We start from the raw sequence: 21,237 nt of genomic DNA on the forward strand, positions 1-21,237 counted from the left end.
TGTGTGCGACACAAGGTTGGATTTGGACTCATTTTTTAATCAGTGGGATTTTGCAAATGGCCTCGGGCTTCTCCCAGGGACTAATTAGTGATGTGACTTCGGCATAATAAACAAACACACGCAAACACAACACAACAGCGTGAACAGCAATGCAGCATCGAAACACATGGAAAAAAAAAAAGAACGGAGCGGAGCGAAACAGAGGAGAGTCAGGATTTACAGATCGGATGAACAGAGCGTACATTTACAAGGGAAGTAAACAAATCCGCTGATGCTGCCTGTTCCACACTGTTGCTGCTCTGTCTCGACCCTAATTTCTTCCTTTTCTCTCTTTTTCGCCTTAACAGGGTTTTATTGTCGAGTTTTCACTTTCTATTTCTCTCCCTCTGTCACACACACGCGCTCACACTCACGCACACACTCTCACACACACACACACACATACAGTAGATTCCACAATTTAATGTGTTGACAGCCTGCGCCCAAGTGAGAGCAGAAGGTTGACGGCCTAAGAGAATTCCTCAGGCTTTTCCACGCCGCACCTTAATGTGCACACACACAGACGCACACACACAGAGGCGCGCACATACACACACACACGCGCGCGCACACACATTCTGGCTGTGTAAACCAGAGAGATTAGCAGCTCATTACCATACCACAGGGGGGGCTACACACAGGGGACTTTTCTGTGTGTGCATGTGTGTGCCAGCGCACCTCAGAGCATTGTCTTCTGGTCATAACAACAACTGTTCCATTATTTGTGCGTGTGTGTGCCAGAATGAAAGTGTCTTTAATCAGGAGGACAGGAAAACAGAGGCCACAGAGAATTACCGAATATGTTTTCATCGCCGCGACAATTATCAGATTAAACAAATTCCCCCTCCCTTAAGCAGCTAATCCATCCGTCCAATCAGCAGGCAGGACGGAGGCAGCAACACCTGCTCCCCCGCGGTGACCTCAGACAGATGTGGAGATGTGGAGATGAACCACTTTCGCAGTCGCTGCTCAGATTTGTGGGAGGATTGTTTCATCCTTTTGAAGTCTCGCGTATTGGCATGAAAAGGGGAATGCAACCCAGTTTACAAATTCTACTTTTCACATTTATCTGTTGATTGAGCTTCACTCACTTTTCCAAACAAACTTCTGCCTCATTTTCACGAAGCAGATTCACTTCACGGGCGCTGCAGTGAAACCACAGTGAGGGTTCCACCAGTATTTTGCCTGCTGTTGCCAGAAAGATGGACAGTTTCCATTCAAGCGTCTCAAGCCACATTTGTTTGGCCAGGGCAGAGAACTGAATCAGCAACCCTTTGTCTATATGGCCGACTGTCAGACTTTTAAGCTGTGAAAGTCTAAATAAGAGTCTAAAGCCAAACTAGCAACTCTGTGTACTCACGCTGCATTCAGATGCTCCTCAGAGGCTCCCATTTGCCAAGTTGAGAATTCGTTCTTCCGTTTGAACAAAACGTTGACAGCTATTTTTTCAGTATTTGAATGACAAGGACTATAAATATATGAATTTGGTAAAAGTTTCCTACGTCAACCCAAAGGTTAAATTTCGTCCAGCATGTTTCAGCATCACATGGCGTCAACTTGTGTGACAAAATCTTCTTAGAGTTTCCGAGTTGTGGTTCCTACTTGAGAGAGCGTTCATGTGAATTTTCCCCACCTGGAAAATGTTATTACAATAATTCTGACAGCACTTGAACGCACAGTGATGCTTTCAGCTAAATGCTAACATAACTATGCTAACATGCTCACACTGACAATGCTAATATTCTGGTGCTAAGCAGGTGTAATGTTAACCATGTTCACCATCTTGATTCAGCATGTATGCATGCGAACATTTGTTAATTACCATCAAGCACAAACCACAACTGAATAAATCAAAGTATTTGACAAATCTAAATTTTGACCTGGTGCTGGTGCTATATGATTTACATTTTTCGCATGCATCCAAATAAAGCTGAACATGGTAAATAAATCACATAAAAACGTGAGCATCATACTGACCTGTCGTATTTGGGTTTGGTTCATCATAGACTCATGAACCAAATTAACCGTAACCTGAGTGATATGCAATCCCCGTTTTGCATATTCAACCCAGCACTGACTCATCATCTTCCTCATCATCTTCTTCGGTTGCAAGACTCTGGAGATTAAGTGGGAGGGGGTCAGGAGAAATCTCAATTAGTCTGTCACTGCTCGATGAGAATCCAGTGGAACACCAAAATATCCTGAGGGGGGACATGAATGTTGTTCAGACATTTCACTGAAAATGTCAACCTCAAGGCGGAGGAAGAGTCGGAGGATCACCAAAGTCAATAAAATTCATGCTCTGAGCACCCTGGATATCTGTGCCAAATTTCACGGCAATCCATCAAATAGTTGAGACATTTTGCTAAAAGCCAAAAATGTCAACCAACCAAGCGAGAGACAAAGTCAGATCTAACTCTGAAGCAAAGGAATCTCAGTCTGTCTGTCTGTCTATATGTTCTTCGAGTATCTCAAGAACCGTCCATCCGATCTACTTCACACTTGGCAGAACCACAGAATTGCTGTACAGAATTTGGTACAAATGGGACACGTGACAAATTCCGCATTGATACACTATGAACAAACAGTGAACACTGCTCTGGCTTTGTGGCTCTGCAGGCTGATGCTGGGCTTAAAGTAATGCCACATCAAACTCTATCGATTACGTTATCAGAGGAAGCAATGCACCTCCTCAGGTGATCCCATTAGCTTGATCTCATGGGGAAGCAGATGTAAACAAAATGGAGATTAGCGTGGCGCACCAACTTGCTGTGGGGTTAAACAAGTCTGGATGAGTCGGGAGACTTGGTCAACACAGGTTTTCGTTATTATTCTTCAGCAAGAGCTGATGGTAAGATTTAAAGTTTCTGTCTACAGTAGCATGCTAGCTTAGCATTGCTTGGCAGGCCGCACTGTCATCGGTTATTGTGGTCAGGCTGGGAAAACCCTCAAGTAATCGATCATTTTTTAAATCATAAATATCATACATATCAAGATATTATGTGGGCGGCCCTGATGAGTCTCTGAGCGGCTCAGGGGGCTTAAGGCTGGATCTGTAAACCCACATTATCGATCATCTGTGCCGAACTGTGCTGTTACTGATCAAGGACTCAGGTTCAGGAGGAGAATGTTCGTGTTGACAATTCACATTTCTTCTTTTCCTGATGATATTGTGCAAATAGTAGGCTGTGCATTGGTTTTATGACCATACCAGGTGGAGGTGACATATGGAAAATCTGGGGCTTCAAGCCATGTTCATGTGGATTCATGTCAGGTGAGGCAGGTGTATTGCTCAGTACCCAGGGAGTACACTACTGTCAGGTACAATTTTGGCTGATTGAACCTTTTCTCTAAAGCTACAAGCCACAATACCACAACCAACCTGGTAAATATAACACAATTCTAAGTTTCACATGATCATACAAAAATGAAACTGGACTTCAGTCAACCGGGGCAGTGTTTACACCACTAGCACAGTAGCTTTAAATGGACACAGGCTCCGGGTGAGCTGGTTGGCATGCTGACTTTTTTGCATAGATGTCATCACATCAGAAGTGTTATTTGCATTTTATGGATGTTTGTGGTAGAATCTATGTTTTCAACTATAATTCCTACATATTGCACCTTTAAATGTCCACACTGGTGATCAACACCTACAAACTGGCATCTAGCCCAGCACAGTACAGACAGCTGTAAACACAAGTATGGCGGATCAAACGTTGCTAAATCGTACAATCTGTAAAGAATTCTCCATCACACTCAAACTGACATGATGCCTGCTATGGATGCCTCAGTGGTACAAAGTGGCAGCTCACATTGACTTTGTGCACATGTATGACATCTATATGAAATCCAGTCAACCAATAAACGTCTACATGCAGTTCTGTCTCTGAGTCTGGTCAGCTGAACATCACCTGAAGTCTCGTCTGAAACACTTTCTGCAGTCATTGACTGTTTTTCTGTTTACCTGTGCATTAATAAGACATCACAAGCAGAGGACAAAACAGACTCTTGACTCATGTTTCTGGCTGCAGGAGACAGCAGGTAATGTTCACAACAACAACAGACACATCCCGGGGCAAATCTATTTTAAAGCTGACAGTCAGCGACTTCCTCTTTATTTAAGGAGGAAGTCGCGACCTGAAGCCTTGATCGGGATAAAGGCCGAGATTTATTTAGACTGATGAATGATCACAGTCGTGGCGGTGAAAGTGAGCAAGTAAAATATGTATCTGTGTGTGCGCCGCTCACTCACATGCACGCACGCACACACACACACACACACACACACACGCTCACGACGCAAGCACACACCTCTTCACAATCAGAAATCAGCGCCTGGCTACAGAGAGAAAAGAGAATTCATTAAACTCAGCCACCCACGCTGGGCCACAGAATAGACGGGGGTAGTGAGGGAAGGAAGGCGGGGAGGACGATGATGAGGGAAAGCAAAGACGGTGAGAAAAGAGGGAGGAAGAGGAGGGAGCGGGAGTAAAAGGGAGAGGGAATGGAGTCCTCTTAGCGGGGGACCATCAAATGAAGTGGATAGGAGGTCAGTAGAAGAGAAAAGCTCTTTAGGAGCGAAGGCATGAGGGCGAGAGGAGAGTAAAGAAATAACGGAACAGTGGAGGAGAGAGGAGAGCATGGCTGTGTGAGAGAGGAGTTAGATAGGCTCTGCTGCTGTGGACTTGGTGAGGTGACTAAGATTTAGTTTTTCTATCACCCTGCATTGTCGACCCGTCTTGCCCCTGGTCACTGTTATCAACGCTCTGTGGCCAATAGGCCGTCCTGACACCTTTCCCAGAACCTGACTGACAGCCAATCAGATATCCCGGTCAGCATGGCTGTGACTTGAGGCCGACCGTTTCAACCTTTCCCTCTCTAACCTCCTCTGCTCCGTCCTCATCCCGGGCCTAATCCACACTGCGCTAATCTGGTTAACTAGAGCTGTTTCTGAAATGAACAAAAGCCTAATCTAATTCCCACTTAGCACTAATTAAGAGATTATTGACCTCACATCCTATTATCATAATCATTGAGCTTTGACAAGCGGTCAAACAGAAACAAAAAGGACTCAGTGAAACGGAAGCAGCGCCGGTGTGCTGTTCCAGATTCTGTGTGTGACAACAGCGCTCACTCAGATAAGATGCAGAGATACAGTGAAGGAAGCATTGCGAGGTTCCTCTATCATCCTTTGAGACACACACACACACACACACACACTCATACACTCAGGCACACATTCCACCTTAAGCCTTTTACTGTCCAGAATGTCAGCAGCCATCTCCCGCGCCATGGCCTGTCACAGAGTGAGAGAGAGGAAGTGCGAGTGTGTCTGAAGTGTGTGTATATGTGAAGTGTGTGTGTGTGTGTGTGTGTGAGAGAGCGAGAGAGAAAGAGAGATGGAGACAGAGGCTGAGGGACGGAGACGTGCAGGAGGGAGGGGTGTCCTTGAAAGAGGACAGAGGTGTTCAGCTGGATCTAATGTGACGGAGGAAACAACTGGAGCATATACACACTCGGCGCACAAACACACACCACTGTTGCATCAATAACATTCCTTTCCAGGAAGGAAAAAAAAAAAAAAAAAACATTTGTTGGGATAAATTTGCACCAATCCACAATCCGTCTGGCTAAATCCGTTTGTCCCATTCAACCCTCCACAGGCCAGTCTTTTATATCAGCAGTGTAGGAATGGGGGCATGAGCAGGGCCGAGCCCCAGCCTGGCTCTCTGCGATGGGCCTCAGCATCATTATCATCAGCAGCGGGCCCTCTCAGATGCGCCAGCACAAGATCAAAGGAAAGCCTCTCAATCTTCTCCCCTCACTGAGGCAGCACAGAGCTGCTCTATAACTGGCATCTTGGTCCTGCGATAATCCTCCCATTGATCTACTTCACAGAGTTCAGTCTGCGCCGAGGCTTCTGGGTTGAGGGTTAAAGATGCCGAGGAATGTCTGTCAGAGTTTGCAGCACTGGGTGCCAGATCTTATTAAGCCATACTCCGGCCGAGTCGTGATTTACAGTGTCCTTTTTTTTTTTTTTTTCCCCCCCTCGCAACTTGTTTTTCAAGGTGCTTTGCTTATATGAGCTATTGTTAATGTTTTATGAGAGCTTCTGGCATTTGCATAGATTCTACCCAGATCATCATTTAGGCTCTCGTAAAGGATACAAAAATAGGTTATGTATTTAGCACAAGCAATTAAAAAGCACATCCGAGGCAACATGTAGGCGTGGGATAGGGGGGCAAATGAATTCACCTTATTTTTCTGGTTCCTTCCTTCCCTTTGAAGTCCACGGGAGGGGGGGAGTTAGACTGGAGGCAGAAGGAGAGGGCGGAGGGTGAGGATGAATTCAGGGAACAATAGAGCAGAGAACCATTACCTCAGCTCTGCCACTCGGCCTCCCTCTTCTCGAAGTCTCCATCTACCGGTGGCTCCATGAACTGCCGCCTCGTCCCGGATGGTTCTGCTGACTGGCACTGCTGAGTTGACAACATGGGGGTCTGTTAATATAACGTCTGTTGTAACTCGACAAACACCTGAATTTAATGCATAAAAAGATAAAGTTGCATTTTAAGTCTCCAAGCGCCAAAAAATTTCAAGTTGCCGGATATTTAGCTTGTGTAAACACATTTCTCTGAATGGTATGCCTTTCTCAATGCATGTCTTGGCTTTCTTGCCATGTGTAAGATTGATATCCCTCTCTAAGCACGGAGACTGGACAGGTGGAAGTCACAGCACTTAGCTCAGCACATAAAATTCATCTTGACTGACACTTTGGATATTGTATAGATTTAAATAAATGAGATACACCCTGTTTGTCATTAGCTTAACTGCTACTAATTAGGTCAAATTTACCTATGCATAGAGCCAGACTATCTGCCTCCCCATGCTTCCTTCGTGTACGCCAAGCTAACTGGCGGCTGGCACTTCATCGCAACATTGAACATGAAAGTGGTACATTGTCAAACTTCTCTTGTTGCTCTCGTCGAGAAAGCAAATAGGCTTGCCCAATCATTCCTTTCAAAGTCTAATCTGTTAGAACTGGCCAGAATCGAGCACCCAGGACGAGCACCAGGCTTTGAAACCCAAAAATTCCTTCTTTGCACAAGATAATACAAGTGTCTGTAAAAATGGTGGCTATGTCACAACCCCAGAGAAAGGACCCATTTGACTGTCTTAATTAGGACCAGTAAAATTAGGAAAGTCCAAAAAAGCTGCACAACTAAATTATTTTATTCCCATTCAGGTCAGCTGGGAGCTAAACTGTAGTTAGCCTCACAACGGCTCCATCTCCATGGCTGTCCAGATATAATTAAAAGTCAATTGTCAAAAGTCAAAGGTAGCTCCGAAACAATAGGGGGCAGCGTAACTACTTACCACTGCTCGGTATTCTCTTTGCTGTAGCTGTCTTTGGCTAACTTCTGTTAGCAAGTAGCTCAATTAGCTGTTGAGCTAAGTGGCCTTATTAGCTGACTCAAATAGTCCTGCACTACGGTGTATACAGCTGGATTATTTTCACATCTTACTCTCTAAATTGTGAATTTATTTTGATCAAACCGGAGATGATTGTGGAAAGAAACCAAGATTGTTTTGCTGAGTTTTGTTATGTTTATGTAGAATTTGAATGGAGTGTGTTTTCCAATGAATTAACAAGGCCTAAGTATTGCAGTAATGTACATTTCTGTTTATTTAATAAAGTATGTGTAAAAATCTCTCTCTCTCTTTCTTGACATCTTGTGAGTTCATTTTGTTTTCTCATTAGACTAAGTAGCACACCAGGATGAAACTACGAAGGGTTATCAGGCTATCAACGGACCAGGGCTAGCAGATTAGCATGCCATCTTTGACATCACGTCAACACCGTTGTTGTCGTTTTTTTACGTTCTATTGATAATGTTAGAAGAATGTTTAAAATTAAAATTGTGGCTACATCTTACAAATTGCTACTTTGAATATGGAGCCACAGCCAGGAGATGGTTAGTTTAGCGTAGCATGAACACTGGCAGCAGGGGGGAGTCAAGTGCGCCCAGTCAGGAAATGGTCAAGCACATAAACTATTCATCGAATGATAGAATAACATGTCATTTACTGAGTTTCAGTTGTTTTGGTAGTTGATTTTACCTTTGGAAAGAGCCAGGCTAGCTGTTTCCTGTTCTCAGTCTGTATGCTAAGCTAACCTGCCACTGGCTGTAATTATTTAGCATACAGATATGAGAATGGTCTCAATCTTCTCATCAAATTATTCCTGTAAACGCACTCTGGAGAACTTCTGTGTTGTGGTGGAAGCCGTTTGTTACTTTATGTCAGAGAACTCTGTTCCTAAACTACCATGAGCTGATGTTGATCTCTATTATTGGAGTAGAGAGGCACCCACGAACATGCGAAAAGGCACATCCTTTGGACTGTCACAGAAAATCCGACCTGAGTCCTTAAACTGATGTTCACTGGCTTGTTTGGACAACCTAGAGGGACGGAAAGGTCTCACATATGGCCGATAAAAAAAAATGTGATTATTAATATATGGAAATGGCTATGAATTGTTACGTAGAGCCCCTTAAATCTTTATTTTCTTTTCTAGTACAATATCAAGGTTAAAAGGAAAGCAGGCTCTAACGCTACAAAGAACCTATGTGTAGGAAGCATAAAGAGATACGACGGCTGAGCAAGACTGTGATTCAGTTTGTAGAAGGCATGCGGTTTGGTCAGCATGTGTTTTTATTCACAGCCAACTGTGAGTGTGTTTGCGTTGGATGAGACTTATCGCATGTGTTTCTCTGCCTCATAAACACTATAAACACTCACAGGCCAAGTCACACACACACACACACACACACACCTACTCACACACCTCGGTTTTAGCCGCACAGTTCTTCCGAGCTTGGCAAAATGCATTGATAAGCAAGTGCATCCACACACATCCACACACACACACACACACTGCAGTGTGTGAAATTGGGTCAGCAGCGGAGAGTGGGCTTTAATGCTGAGCACATACGCTCTCTAAAACTGATCTGCATATTCATGTGGGTGGCTATCAAAGTGACACACACAAGTAGACACGCACAGATACATGCACTCACATAAATAAGTACATCCATGTACACACTGGCCCAAACTTGTCCATCCCACACACGTGCCCACATGCGCACATACAATCGAATGCGCACACACGCAGACAACAAAGCACAAAGAAAGACCTGAATCTCATGGATATTGCAACTGTCAGAGAGCCACAGGGGGCATTTATGTTCCACTCATTCTAATTCTGTGACTATAATGTGAGCTTCTTCCGCTTCTTGCACTACCATGTCAATCATTTTTCTCCCTTTCCGTTCACCTCTCTGCCTCTTTTCCCCTCTTTCCCCCGCTGGCAAAAGCAGAGACCGTCTTTCAGAGCGAAGCGGAGTCCGGCCGATGCCGTCTGCCCGCAGCACAACAGCACTCATTACTTCAGGATTTGGGAGTGAGTCGCAACATTGTCAGAAGTCTTAGAAGGTCTCAGGCTGCTCCAAAAAAGATATTCATGCACCAAAGACAGAAAAAAAAAGGAAAAAAAAAAATCACCATCACCAGGAATCATTGTGGAGGAAGGGAGGCCGAGTGAACGAAAAGGTGCGAAACAGAGGGCGATGGAGAGAGGATGGAGGGAGACGGAGGTGCCTCCCTAAGGATATACTTGTCAAAACCCCCTACTTTGCGTTTCTGACTTTTGCGGCGATGAACAACAGTTTTCTCTGACAAAGCATTTTCCTGCTTATTTGCAGACGGAGGGAGGAGACGGGGCTCAAGTTGGAACGTGAGAAACTGAAAGGATGTAACAAAGGATTCAGAGCCAGTAAGCAGATAGCTCTGAAGGCCGCTAGGGGCCGGGGAGAGGAGGAGGAGCGGGGGGGCGGAGGGAAGGGGTGGTGGCGGCGGCGGCGGTGGTGCGGGCTGGTGGTGGTGTCTTTTGAAGAGAGAGATGGTAGGGGAAAGAGAAAGGAGGAGATGGAGAGAATGAGACACAGTGAGGGAGTGTGTGTCTCCTGTGTATGTGTTTGGGGACCCACACAGTGAGGCCTGAGCATGTGATTTATTTCAGAATACTAATGTCTCTTTGATCTGCTCTGCTTAAAAGAAACACCCTGCTGGGATTGTGGGCACTCTCTCACACGCACGCACACACACACACACACACACCCACACACACACACACACACAAACACATTCGCACACACCATCACATGCACACAAATGCATATATATGTATTTATACACACGCTTGCACCCATACATACCTGGGAGCACACACAGCCACATTAATATTGTTGGGTCCCCTCGACTGACTGCTGAGCGCGGCTCATTTATGCACACACACTCACGTACTCCGGGGCGTCTAATCTACTTTAACTATCGCCAAATCCATAGAGATCCAATTACAAAGATAGAGGGATATTTGTTTTTCTCTGTGCATCCTAAAAGACTAATTAAATTTTCATGTAAAGATGAAATTATTTGATACTACACAAACGTCTTTTTCATTTTCATAATTGCAATGTAATGTTTTAATTGGGCTTCCTGTGACTGCTCCTGCCTGTTTCAGCTGCATCTTCCCTGCCCGTTATGCCTGTGCAGCGGTGAAATCAGTCACAAAGGAGGAGACAGTGACATACTCTATTTACCTTTCTTTCATCAGTCCGTCATTATTCCAAGTCAGGGTCACCGGGGCTAGAGCGTATCCCAGAATGCACTGGGCAGAGCCGCAGTCGATCAAAGTGCTAACAAAGAACACAGGCGAACAAATACTATGAGTATTTTAAGTCTTCTGGCTGTTTGTCTGGCTCGTCTTCCTCGTCTCGTCCTTTCTTGAACAAACTGCGTTATTCTGTATAGGATCAGGTAGAATGCATGTTCCAGATAGTTTTACACTTGGGCACTTGGGGAATGTTGGTGCTGCAAAGTGCTGCATGGGAGCATTGCACCTGGAAGGGCCGGGGCTAGGTAGCATGTTAACTTCAGTAGACATCACTGCAACATAGCACATAGGCATCAAAATGTCTGAGAAAATGCTATTTATTCACACTATATTGATTATTTGACTTATTCTTTGAACATTTTCAACTACAATTCTTACTTAAGAATTTGCACTGTTAAGGATTTTTGAAGCTGGCGTGAACACATGGCTCAATGACACACTGCATAACCCCTCCCCGACCACTGTGCCCTACCACTCCTGATGAGCAGTAGGCACCTTGCATGGCAGCCTCTGTCATCATTATATTAAAGTATGAATGGGTGAATGTGTAGCAGGGTGAAGTGTTGTAAAGCACTTTGTGCGGTCAGTATACTGGAGAAGTGCTCAGGAAATTCCAAGTCCATTTACCATAACGTTATAAGAGATAGAGCGCATTAGCATGAGACTCTCCTGCTTGAGTGCGAGTTAATACACTATACACACTACAGTTTGTTAACTATTCCCCAAATGCACCTTCCCTGAATGCCAGAACAGCTCGGTCACCTTATTTAAATTCCATTCAAATTACTGGGTCTCTCATGGTCAGATGAGACCAAAATAGATCTTTTTGGCAACATTCATCAAAGGTGACTTTGGTCCAGACAGAGAGATGGCCAAACAGAAAAGCAACCAACTGCCAGTGGGTGGTGGATCTTTGATGTCGCAGGGCTGTTTTTCTTCCGAAGGTCCTGGACGTCTTTTTATGATACGTGATATATGGAGGCTGAAAGTGTGCCGCAGCTGAACAAGGACCTGAAGCACACCTCAAACTCTACACAAAATCAAGATTCTGATTTATCAATCACACCCCAAAAAAAGGGTTTAGGCATGGCCATCATAGTCCCTCAGCCTATACCACCCCCTGTAGGGGTGAGGTGAAGAGGTGAATCCTTTAGCACCGACCTCAGAGTCTGAAGGACTTGGAGAGATTCTGTGGGGAGGAATGGTTTCATGCCACATGCTTACATTCACAAACCTCATCACACATTATTATAAGACTCCAAGCTGTTATCTTTGTCACTCCAATTAAAGGTGAGACTTGTGTGAATAATTTAAATGAAAGATCACGAGATAGACTTTTTTTTTTTTTACTAAAGGGCACAATCTGACAGTTTTGTATACAGTATATAGTGGTGGTCCAGTAATCTGGCTACAGATATTTGCCTGATTAGAATTCATTTCAAACTGGCAGCTCCGTAACAAAGCTGTTTTTCTGTTGATTCTGTAAGGGGCACAGCTGGATAAGGTTTTATTTTTCCTGTGAGCACCTCCTGTGCTTCCACTCATCACCTGCTCTCTCTCTCTGCCTGCTTTCTCCCGGGTCTGCTGGCTAGACGCTCGGAGCGGCCTCCACAGCTGTGGCGGACTGGGATAAGCCGGCGTCTCACACAGACGACTGGGAAGACGGTGTTCCCAGTGTCGAGTTGCGGATGTGTTACTGTAGTCCTGGTGAAAATGTATATTGGACTGTTTTACTAGTGATACTGCAAATGCATTTAAGAGCATTTTCCAGTTTCAGTGACTGTTGCTTTGCATAAAAAACGTGCCACTTCTGGTGTGCCGCCTGTATGCTCGCACTGAGGTGATTTACCAAGAGGGAACATAGCACTACTCTTGAAGGGTCCTATACCACCTGATACCAAAATCTGACATTTACTGTTGATGTTGTAGAAGTTGTAAATAGCAGAGGAATGACTGTGCTGTGAAACCGCTACGAGGTAAGGAAGTAACTTGATGTTGCTGTTGTTGGTTTGGACAGTTATCTCCAGCAATGAGAAAAACACACCACCGAACACATCAGACCCGGGAATGGATGGTGCATTGTCAATAGCTTTTTTAGGTGTATTTTCTGTCAGCGGTTTCTGCGAGTTCCCAGTGCTCAGGCTTGAAAAAGAATAGGTGGCGGTTAGTCTAGCCTCCCTCCTCCCGCAAACCCCGAGTCTCAGTTGATACATGGAATATGTCAGAAACTCCAGCTCCTTCCTGATGAACACCTCCAGCAGCAGCCGCAGGGACGTCAGCGCATGCAGCTGCTGGCCCGGCTCTTCTGGGTTTTCCTTCCCCTCGTCTTCACAGCACACAGCAGATGTAGCAGCTTGGTGATGCCACCTCTCATAAGGGGCTGCCTCGGGGTGGCACGATGCACCAACTCCAGCGGGTTATGAAATCAGATATGATGAACAAAGGTGTTGATGATCTCACCTGCTCAGACCTCAGCAGATAGCAGCTTCTTGAAATCAAATCAAGTGCAGTAGGTTTTATAAGGTTTTCGTCATTTTTGGAACATTTATTGAAATAACCTCAGATCATTATTTTATTCACCATTAGATTTAGAATTGCCTGTGTAATGAGGGGTGAACGCCAATTTCTGAATTTTCACCAACGTCTGTAATAAGATATTTAAATGTAAAATCCTTTAATAAAGGAATAAAGAACCTTTAAAAGGTTTCATTCAGTTCATCCTATTATAAAATAAATCTAACACTATGTTGCCAAAAGTATTCACTCACCCATCCAAATAATTGAAATCAGGTGGTCCAATCTATTCCATGGCCACAGGTGTATAAAAGCAAGCAGACACTTTGTCAAAGAATGGGTCACTCTCAGGAGCTCAGTGAATTCCAGCGAGGTACTGTGACAGGATGTCACCTGTGCAACAAGTCCAGTTGTGAAATTTCCTCACTCCTAAATATACCACAGTCAACTGTCAGTTGTATTATAACAAAATAGAGGCAATTGGGAACAACAGCAACTCAGCCACGAAGTGGTAGGCCACGTAAAATGATGGAGCGGGGTCAGAGGATGCTGAGGCGCAAAGTGCGCAGAGGTCGTCAACTTTCTGCGGAGTCAATCACTAGCTCAAGAATAGTGCGTGGAGAGCTTCATGGAATGAGTTTCCATGGCCGAGCATCTGCATCCAAGCAATACATCAGCAGGTACAATGCAAAGCGTTGGATGCAGTGGTGTAAAGCACACTGCCATTGGACTCTAGAGCAGTGGAGATGTGTTCTCTGGAGTGACGAATCGCGCTTCTCCATCTGCCAATCTGAAGGACGAGTCTGAAATGCTGAAAAGGTCAGAAATTCCCATAAACACTCCTACACCTTGTGGAAAGCCTCCCAGAGGAGCTGAAGCCGTTATAGCTGCAAAGGGCGGACCGTCGTCATATTAAACCCTATGGATTAAGAATGAGATGCCACTTAAATTCATATGTGAGTCAAAGCAGGCGAGCGAATACTTTTGGCACTATAGAGTATGTGAAACCATCTGCATGCCTTCATTTGATTAGATGTAGTTAGATAATAAAGCAAAACAATACAAATACAAACTTTCAATTTTCAGTCATGAGGTCAGCAGTTGTGATGTTCCTTGGCCAGTCTGCACATATATCAGCAACAGATGTATACAGTGTAGTGGATTTAAAGGTCCTGCGTGGAGGATTTAGTGGCACCTGGCTGTGAGGTCACAGATTGCAGAGAACGGAGTAACTTCTATATTTTAAAAGTAAAAAAGTCCAGACAGGGTATTCACATTTTTGAATTTCAATTAATGTTACCTTTGGCGTACTATGACTTTTTCTTATCAGCACTTTCTTACTTGCCAGTAGTCTTTTCTTCCATCTCTATATCACGCCAGGGACATGTTGGAAGCACAGAAAAAAAAGAACCCGACAAGCTACAGGCTTCCTTTTGGCACCTATGTTCAGACAGAACGCTCTGATCCTACTTTAACTATTGCCAAATCCATAGAGAACCCGGTGGCCGGCTCGCGTCCTGCAGCCATCCATTCAGTGCCTGTTGTATTTCCTTCATCAGGCAAGAAAACACACTGATTTTCTATAATAAATAATGTCAGTGCTGGTTGTGATTGGGTTTTACACATTTATTCCTCAGAGATACGGATCATCACACGAGTCTATGATCCTTTTAACTTCATTGTTGGAGAGGAAGCAACATCCTGCTTAACCAGGAACACACAAAAGGCTATATGTTGGGAATTCATTAGTTAATTATAAAGATCAGCCTAATTAGAAAAGAGCAGAGGAGAAGAACTGACCAGCGACGAGAAATATGCAAAGCCAGAGTCCCTATCACTTCTTCCCCCCACCCCCCTCCCTGCTCACCTACACTAGGTTGAGTACCACCACTTGTTTCTTTTTTTTCCCACCACAAGCAGAGATGAAATTATAATTATGATGACTATTATACCAAGAGATTCCCCTAAATCCTTCACGGTGGACCTTTAAAAATGCAGATAACGTGTTCTGGGGGCCAATATTTGCCTTTACCTCAGCCCCCAGAATCTGCAACTCCACTCCTGTATCACAAAGAAAGCTCTGAGAAATGCACGAATCAGCTCCGGCAGTTTCCTGAGAATAAAAGGTGGAGGGTCAAACCTGATGGCCGTCCCGAGAAGGTGGTACACCACTCACAGCCGCTGCTTTGCTACTTGGAGCTGCACCCTCGCTCTCCAGGTCAGACATGCCCTGACACCACTCCTGGACCAGCACGTGTAGGTCAGCCGGCCTCACCCTGAGGCCCACAGGCTTCTCGCTGGACCTCTGCCGGAGGAGGACACACAGCACTGCAGCCAAGCTGTTTTTACAGTCTGCTCTGACAGACTAGTCTGAAATGGTGGTTACGTGCCAGCGGACCCAAAGTGTAACCAGAGCAGTTTACAGTCGTGCCTCAGTCTCACGGCCCTGCAGGTTGAGAGAACTGAAGCAGTTTATTTAAAGCCGCCATCAACACACCTGCCTCGTCCTGACACCAGCAGCGAGCAGCGCCATTATAAAGCCGACAGCGCCACCTGGTGGCCGCTGTGTCATACAGAGTGGGCGGGGCCTCTCTGAGAGGGCGGGGCCTTACAGGAGCGCTTTGTCCGGGACTCGCTCTGGCTCTTTGTTTTGCTTCCCAGCAGGAAGTAAAAGGCGACATGGGCCTGGAGGAGCTGGGCGCTCGTCTCAACGACAGAGGGTATAAAAACTGGCTGAAGGCAGCCAGGTGTCTGTGCTTCCTGAGGGACGGTCTGCACCCCTTCACCGACCAGCACATGAGAGTTTTCCACAGAGAGCTGCTCGACGGGAACCCCCTGCTGCGGAGACCCTGCCAGACGTCATGCCGACCGAGAGGGACTGAGGTCAGACCGCTCTGTCGGTTCTGTTCGGTCCAACTGTTCTTTCTGTGGCACTTAAAGTCGTATCACACTGGGGCACACAGAGAGGCTGTGATACTAATTTTGAGTTTACCGGTAGCAGAGAAGTACTCAGATGACTCAGGAAAGTAAAAGTACTTCGACAACACTCCTCTAGTAGTAAAAGTTGTGTTATAAGTCCTGCATTGAAAACCTCACTTAAAGGGGCACTGTGTAGTTTTGGAGAGGACATTCTAACTTTCATTTTAATATTTACAATAGAAATGAGGTGTGAATACAAAACCCTTTAGTTTTCCATCACTGACTAAACAAGCTGTTCTCAGAGGAAAATAAGGTCATCGGAACACTTAATGAAGCTGGAAAGGTGGCAGGGTCCGCCACATATAAACTGAGTAAAACAGTGAGAATTATGTTGTCCTTTAAGCTCAGTTTGTTTGCTTAGTTTATTCAGTCATGAACACAAATAATTGTTTATTTAGCATAAAAAATCAGTTAGTGAAGATGTTTCTGATCTGATTAAGGTTTCTGCTACTAAACTACACATTGCACCTTTCATTTATGAAAACTTATTCTGCAGTTTTATATGAGTGCATTTTAACTACTTTAGATACTGTTAGGTGGTTGAATTTATAGCAGTCCACACTATCGTACAAGATCACTGTGTGTTTGTCCAGAGGGCAGTCTAAAAATGTATGTAAATGATTGTAATGCAGTAGTTTTCTTCATTTAAACCACAGCACACACAGCAAGATATTTCAATGATTGTTTAAGAAGTAACATGCTGATGTTTAAAGTGCCTTACAAGCACAAATACATAAATCAATCAAATACTACAGGGGGATTTTAAAAAGCATTCATCAATTTATAAGTGTACAAAAATGTGTTTATTGGCTAATATTTGTTCAAAGGCAGCTGTCTACACACCCAGTATGTGTTTGTTAAAAACCATATTCACACACTTTTTTAATCTGGCCTGCTGAATATCAGGCAAGTTGCACTTGCACTGATTATTGTGCACATGTGCAACCAACACATCTTAGGTTTAAAACATTCAAAAAATGAATTATGAACAAAATGTCAAGAAATAAGAGCTTAGATGTTATGTTTGAGTTAGCATGCTAACAAGCTAGCCCCAGCCCATCCTTTTCATGAAATACCACTCCGAGCTCACAGACCGGGCAGTTAGCTGCGCGGCTAACTGAGCTAACTAGCTTCTTTAGAAATAAGATAAGACAAAGTAAGATAAGATGAGGTGTTCTTTTAGTGACCCCCCCTTTGGGAGAAATTTCAGCACATGAGTTAATCTTAATTATCTTATCTTATTTGAATTCTGACAGTTTATTATCACATCTACAATAAAGAATCACAACATTTGGAGATGCATGATCATTCAGGAGTATGAAACATCCTAATCTGAAAAGCAAGTAGGATTACCTCGAATTTATACTTGAGTACTGTACTGTATATATACCGCAGCCTTATTGTAGGTGACCTTCAATCACTACATTTCCCACATATTTGCAATATAAATTATAACTTATTTTTATGTTTGTGTGTGTGTGTGTGTGTGTGTGTGTGTGTGTGTGTTTGTTTGATTGTGAGAGCAGCTTTCCAATCCATGCAGGATGTGTTCCGAGTGGCAGAAGGTGATTCTGAGTCAACACAATCAGCAAAATGCCACACTTCACTGGGACAACTGCTCTCCTCCCCAATGGAGAACAGACCACTGGGAACTGGCTAAGGTAGTCCTCGCACAGACTCACTTACGCAGCCATGAGGAGCGTTTAATATCATCGGGCTTTTACGTCATAATAAATGATATAATGAGAACAGAAAAAAAACAGACAAACACTGGCCTTTCCTCTTCGTTATTACACAGGAAATGAGTTTAAAAGTTTGATGGCATACAAAAGTAAATTGTGCGCTCTGGCTTATTACCACCAAATTATACTTTTGTCTTTGTTCCTGAAGTTTCTGTTGCCACTGGAGTTTGATAACAATCACAGTCATCTCACTACAGTGTCTTTGCTTAGAGCTGTGAGCCAGGTGAACAGAGAAAAGAAGAAAAAACTGAAAATAATAAAGACAACGTTTTCAAAATATCCATGTTGTATTAAAGAAGAAAGTAAACACTAATAGTATTATTAATAAGTTGTGAGGCTAATGTTACATTTATTTATTGGACAACACATGTGGATCAGGTCACGTGGTGTCTGCTGGGGCACTTTAACTCATCTGAGGGGACTGTGGGGTTTAATTGGAACAAAATAAAGCTGGAAGTTATTGTTTAAAAAGTCATTGATACTGCATGTAGAGTTGCCAAGGTTAAACAACAGCGTATCTTTCAAGACTGCCACATTTTTCTGACATTTCACTCACTGAACAATTGATCAATCAACAGAGGAAACATTCAGCAGACTAACCAAAAATGAAAACATTCATTAGTTGCTCGCACGCCTTATTTTCATACATGACCAAGTAAAGTCAAATGTGCTGCATTACGTCACATGTTGGACAAATGACAAAACAGTTGCTAAAACAACCAGAGGAGGTCACCGTTTCACAGCAGACATTTTGACTTGTCAAATCAGGAAAAGTGCAGGTGAAAATAACATGAACAATGGCTGCATTCTATTGTGTGTCATGGCTCTGGTGTTTTGCATGCTCACTCGATGACATGGCTTATTGGGACACTTAATAGAATGGAGCCATTGTGAATTGGTCTGCTGTGATAAGAGCCCGTTTACCTGAATGTGTGAGTATTATAAAAAGTCTGTGTGTGTGTGTGCGTGTGTGTGTGTGTGTGTGTGTGTGTGTGTGTGTGTAGGCCTACATGCCTCGGGGTCAGGGTAAGAAGACGGCTGCAGAAAAGTGCGATGCCTCTGCTCTGCTCAACCTCATCAACTACTGTAAACGTTTCCAGTCTGTGGACCTGAAATGTGTGAGAGAGGTAAACGTTCATGTCGTTCTAATTTGCCAGGCTATTTCTGATCAGTCATGTTATGAAGTATGTCCTTCACAGAAGACCAGGGAAATGACTTATTTTAATGTATAATGGGACATGAATCAGTCCATTAAGCAAATATTATAAACTGTATTAGATCGCGCTGAATCACCCAATATTAAAAATATATGATCATTGAATCGTATCGAAGACGATGAATCTAGATGCGTATCAGATCATATTTTTAGGGAGAGATGCTCACTCCTAGTGTCAGCGTGTCTGTGGTTCTATTTTATAAATCTCCCTACAAAAAGATTCACAGGTGATACGTGCGCCTCATTAAACGCCCAGGAGTTTAACTATTATCTCTATGTGAAAGGAAATTATTTGGCTGTTAAAATAAACCTTTTAAAGCAATTGTAAAGGCTTATAAGAATAAACAATAAACAATTGCTTAATAAATGTTTTTTGAAGCATTTCATTGTTCGTCAACAGCCAAATAACTATAAGCACTATAAATGTTTATAACCATTCATTAATAATGGTTCTTGTAGAGTGTTGCCTATAGCAAAATGTTTAAAAAGACTGATTCAGAAGGAAAAGGATTAACACTAGCAGAACCTGATAACTTGATGTGTGTGTGGTTCCAGGTGATCCGTTGCAGGAATGAGTTGATGCATTCTTGTGAGTTCCATGTAACGGATGAATGGATGAGGCACTACCGGACCGCTCTGAAAAAGCTTTTGCAGCAGTTCAGCCACATACCACAGATGGCAACAGTCGGTCCGCAGATAGAAGAGGTGAGCATGCGTGTGTGTGTGTGTGTGTGTGTGTGTGTGTGTGTGTGTGTGTGTGTGTGTGTGTGTGTGTGTTAGGAAGCTCTTTAGTCCCAGCCGCACCAGTGTCGTTTTGCATCACAGTTTGTGTGCGTTGTGTTTGTACAGATGCTGAACGCTGATTTGTCGATATGTGTCTCCGGTTTGGACCGCACGGATTCCGTCCTCGTGGATGGACTGGAGTTTGATACCGTCAGTCAATGGGAGACCAGCGCCAGCGCAATTGGTCAGTGGGAGGCTGAGTTGCTACAAGAGAGGCTGCAGGAGTTACTGCATGCCGCCACTGACGAGAATGATGGCGATACAAAGACACGGGTGAGAAGAACAAATCAAAACAGATGTTTGGGTGCACTTCGACATAATACACACAAAAAAAAATAATATATGACTTCATCTGACTCCGTCTCTTCCGTAGGACACTGAGCAGTTGAAGAGGCTGCGTGGTTTCCTGCAGGCCAACACAGATCTGGCTGAGAGGTTTTCCGCAGAGCTCCAAACCATCAACTCACTGGAGGCCAAAGATTAAGAGAGAAGGACGAGGTGACAAAAAGAATTAGGAGCTACCTGAGCACTACGTCTTATTTACTATTAAAATGTGTCAAAGTCACAGATCAAATGACATTTTTGTATTTGCATATATATAGTATTTTTTTTAACAAAAAATGTCAAATAAAACATTTGAGGAAATCTATTGACTTGTTTCTGATTTATTGATTTATAGTTCTTCATTTTGGGTGTTGTGTGAAAATCTCAGACTTCATGAACAAACTAGCAAAATTCCAGGCACGGCCTTGAAAGGCCTCACTCATCTCATCTCCTCTCTGGGGCGTAACTGTAGCAAACTCAAATTACAGCAGTCAGAAACAAAAGAAAAGTAAATGTCCCATTCAAGTCCACTTCATTCTGCCGACAGTTGCAGTGTTCAAGGTTTTTATAGGATGATGGATCTTCGCAACTCCCAATGCATGAGAGCTCTGGTCGCAAACTGTCACCTGAGCAATGTGTGACAGATGGGGCAGCTGTCTGAGCCCACAACAGACAGACACACAGACCTTTCACTGGTGACAATGTGCTCTAAAGTCTGCTTCAACACAGTCAAGGTGCATAATCCTTGTTGGCACAAGTGCAACAAGTCTTCTGCACGGCAGAAAATACGAGCAATCTTTCCAAATGTCAGGAGATTCTGGATTAGAGTCAGACCCTGTAGAGAATAAACACCTGGAGTCACTCGGGATTCTGCTCTGATCCTGAGAGCTCAGAGATACTTT

At 43.9% G+C, this 21,237-nt stretch overlaps 1 protein-coding gene across 1 annotated transcript; it reads left to right on the forward strand.

Annotated features, from left to right (window-relative positions):
• Positions 1-15,904: 15,904 nt before the first annotated feature.
• LOC119011889 (uncharacterized protein CXorf38 homolog) lies at positions 15,905-20,660 on the forward strand. The gene is made up of 6 exons (XM_037085334.1): positions 15,905-16,174; positions 17,797-17,931; positions 19,017-19,139; positions 19,784-19,933; positions 20,078-20,284; positions 20,385-20,660. Exons 1-6 carry the CDS (start codon positions 15,971-15,973, stop codon positions 20,493-20,495), a joined length of 930 nt encoding a protein of 309 aa, XP_036941229.1. The 5' UTR covers positions 15,905-15,970; the 3' UTR covers positions 20,496-20,660.
• The last annotated feature ends 577 nt before the right edge of the window (positions 20,661-21,237 follow it).

This window comes from Acanthopagrus latus, chromosome 21 (assembly GCF_904848185.1).
Source record: "Acanthopagrus latus isolate v.2019 chromosome 21, fAcaLat1.1, whole genome shotgun sequence".
Classification (NCBI taxonomy): domain Eukaryota; kingdom Metazoa; phylum Chordata; class Actinopteri; order Spariformes; family Sparidae; genus Acanthopagrus; species Acanthopagrus latus.

Coding starts and splice junctions, on each gene's coding strand:
- LOC119011889 (XM_037085334.1), top strand. CDS start 15,971: ATGGGCCTGGAGGAGCTGGGCGCTCGTCTCAACGACAGAGGGTATAAA. Junction 19,140..19,783: donor ACCTGAAATGTGTGAGAGAG/GTAAACGTTCAT, acceptor GTGTGGTTCCAG/GTGATCCGTTGCAGGAATGA. Junction 20,285..20,384: donor ATGGCGATACAAAGACACGG/GTGAGAAGAACA, acceptor TCTCTTCCGTAG/GACACTGAGCAGTTGAAGAG.